The sequence below is a fragment of the Eleutherodactylus coqui genome, chromosome 7 (genome assembly GCF_035609145.1).
Source record: "Eleutherodactylus coqui strain aEleCoq1 chromosome 7, aEleCoq1.hap1, whole genome shotgun sequence".
Classification (NCBI taxonomy): Eukaryota; Metazoa; Chordata; class Amphibia; order Anura; family Eleutherodactylidae; genus Eleutherodactylus; species Eleutherodactylus coqui.
The window spans coordinates 169,243-172,500 of NC_089843.1; the positions used below are offsets into that span (position 1 = coordinate 169,243).

Sequence of the window (3,258 nt, forward strand, 5' to 3'; positions counted from 1 at the left end):
GTTATGTGTGGTGCCCGGGTTTGGCAGTTATATGTGCTGGTTGCGGTTAGGCGATTATTGGTGGCCGCGGTGTGGCGGTTATATGTGCTGGTTGCGGTTAGACGATTATTGGTGGCTGCGGTGTGGCGGTTATATGTGCTGGTCGCGGTTTGACGGTTATTGATGGTCGCGGTTTGACGGTTATGTGTGGTGCCCCGGTTTGGCAGTTACACTACCGTTCAAAAGTTTGGGGTCACCCAAACAATTTTGTGTTTTCCATGAAAAGTCCCACTTATTCACCACCATGCGTTGTGAGATGAATAGACAATAGAGCCAAGACATTGACAAGGTTAGAAATAATGATTTGTATCTGAAATAACATTGTTTTTACATCAAACTTTGCTTTCGTCAAAGAATCCTCCTTTTGCAGCAATTCCAGCATTGCACACCTTTGACATTCTAGCTGTTAATTTGTTGAGGTGAGCTTGTGAAATTGCACCCCACGCTTCTAGAAGCATCTCCCACAAGTTGGATTGGTTGGATGGGCACTTCTGGCGTACCATACGGTCAAGCTGCTCCCACAACAGCTCAATGGGGTTCAGATCTGGTGACTGCGCTGGCCACTCCATTACCCATAGAATACCAGCTGCCTGCTTCTGCTGTAAATAGTTCTTGCACAATTTGGAGGTGTGTTTAGGGTCATTGTCCTGTTGTAGGATGAAATTGGTTCCAATCAAGCGCTGTCCACTGGGTATGGCATGGCGTTGCCAAATGGAGTGATAGCCTTCCTTCTTCAGAATCCCTTTTACCCTGTACAAATCTCCCACCTTACCAGCACCAAAGCAACCCCAGACCGTCACATTACCTCCACCATGCTTAACAGATGGCGTCAGGCATTCTTCCAGCATCTTTTCATTTGTTCTGCGTCTCACAAACGTTCTTCTTTGTGATCCAAACACCTCAAACTTGGATTCATCCGTCCACAACACTTTTTTCCAGTCTTCCTCTGTCCAATGTCTGTGTTCTTTTGCCCATCTTAATCTTTTTCTTTTATTGGCCAGTCTCAGATATGGCTTTTTCTTTGCCACTCTGCCCTGAAGCCCAAAATCCCGCAGCCGCCTCTTCACTGTAGATGTTGACACTGGTGTTTTGCGGGTACTATTTAATGAAGATGCCAGTTGGGTACCTGTGAGGCGTCTGTTTCTCAAACTAGAGACTCTAATGTGCTTATCTTCTTGCTTAGTTGTGCAACGCGGCCTCCCACTTCTTTTTCTACTCTGGTTAGAGCCTGTTTGTGCTGTCCTCTGAAGGGAGTAGTACACACCGTTGTAGGAAATCTTCAATTTCTTAGCAATTTCTCGCATGGAATAGCCTTCATTTCTAAGAACAAGAATAGACTGTCGAGTTTCAGATGAAAGTTCTCTTTTTCTGGCCATTTTGAGCGTTTAATTGACCCCACAAATGTGATGCTCCAGAAACTCAATCTGCTCACAGGAAGGTCAGTTTTGTAGCTTCTGTAACGAGCTAGACTGTTTTCAGATGTGTGAACATGATTGCACAAGGGTTTTCTAATCATCAATTAGCCTTCTGAGCCAATGAGCAAACACATTGTACCATTAGAACACTGGAGTGATAGTTGCTGGAAATGGGCCTCTATACACCTTTGTAGATATTGCACAAAAAACCAGGCATTTGCAGCTAGAATAGTCATTTACCACATTAGCAATGTATAGAGTGCATTTGTTTAAAGTTAGGACTAGTTTAAAGTTATCTTCATTGAAAAGTACAGTGCTTTTCCTTCAAAAATAAGGACATTTCAATGTGACCCCAAACTTTTGAACGGTAGTGTATATGTGCTGGTCGCGGTTTGACGGTTATGTGTGGTGGCCCCGGTTTGGCAGTTATATGTGCTGGTTGCGGTTAGGCGATTATCGGTGGCCGCGGTGTGACGGTTATATGTGCTGGTCGTGGTTTGACGGTTATGTGTGGTGGCCCTGGTTTGGCGATTATTGGTGGTCACGGTTTGACGGTTATGTGTGGTGGCCCTGGTTTGGCAGTTATATGTGCTGGTGGCGGTTAGGCGATTATTGGTGGCCCCGGTGTGGCGGTTATGTGTGGTGGCCCTGGTTTGGCAGTTATATGTGCTGGTGGCGGTTAGGCGATTATTGGTGGCCGCGGTGTGACGGTTATATGTGCTGGTCGTGGTTTGACGGTTATGTGTGGTGGCCCCGGTGTGGCGGTTATGTGTGGTGGCCCTGGTTTGGCAGTTATATGTGCTGGTGGCGGTTAGGCGATTATTGGTGGCCCCGGTGTGGCGGTTATGTGTGGTGGCCCTGGTTTGGCGGTTTTATGTGCTTCTCGTGGCCATAATATGCTGTAACACTGTTTCTTTCGTGGTCCCAGAAGTACATTTGTACCCACTGATAACCTTCTCTACTGGGACCTTCTACAGCAGCCAGAGGGTTAACAGTGAGGTTGGGGGAGGAGCCTAGAGGAGGAGGGAAGGGATCAGAGGAGCCTGGGGCTGCGGCCACATACTCGGGCCGATATGGCTTCCCCGCAGTGTATGACGTCTATGGAGGCGCCGCGTGAGACGGGACCTATGGGGTTAAAAGGCTGTTAGTGGCGACTGCGGGGCGAGAAGGGCTAATTACAAAGAATGAAGCAGCACGGAACGGGAGGGGCCTCTCTGCTCCCTGTCTCCACCCCCAGGTCACATGACAGTCCCACCTGCGCTCACAGAGTGTTATGACGACCGTGACGAGCAGGACAGTAGGGGCGGATCTCCTGGAGTGTGACGCGACTGCTATTGTTGTGCCCAGCGCTATGTTCTAGCTCCTCCCACTTCCACTGTAGGCGCTTATCTCCGCCCCTTCTTTACATGCAGTGACGTCATGATAGGTAGTAATCCTCGCCCCCTCGTCACATGACAGCAACGTCACCACATGTTTTCATGCCCCGCATCACATGACAGTGACGTCATCACAGGTCCTGCGCTCTTGCATCGTCTTCCAGTCGGCGGGCTGCGTCTCTTCTCAGCCGTCCGGTAAGTGACGTCAGGAGTTCTCTGTTATCAGCCATTTATCACAGGGGCGGAAACAATCTGATTTATGAAGGAGCCCTTTACAGAGTAGACGCTAAAATAGGACTTTCTTAATGCCTCTTATAACTTCGGGCTGGACGACCACTGATAGGGGTGTACACGGGAGTAGCTATGCATCAATGACCGCAATCAGCTAACAATCGGGGGGCCAGTAGGAAGGATAACCCCGCCCCTCT

General features: G+C 48.8%; 1 protein-coding gene across 2 annotated transcripts in view; it reads left to right on the plus strand.

Moving 5' to 3' along the window:
- Positions 1–2,862: 2,862 nt before the first annotated feature.
- The window catches only part of LOC136572295 (zinc finger protein 271-like), a 302,103-nt gene continuing 301,707 nt past the window's right edge, over positions 2,863–3,258 (plus strand). For both annotated transcript variants that reach the window (XM_066572751.1, XM_066572754.1), the window contains exon 1: positions 2,863–3,025. In XM_066572751.1, coding sequence (XP_066428848.1) covers positions 2,947–3,025 — 79 coding nt within the window. In that variant the 5' untranslated portion in view covers positions 2,863–2,946. The remainder of the gene's footprint in view (positions 3,026–3,258) is intronic.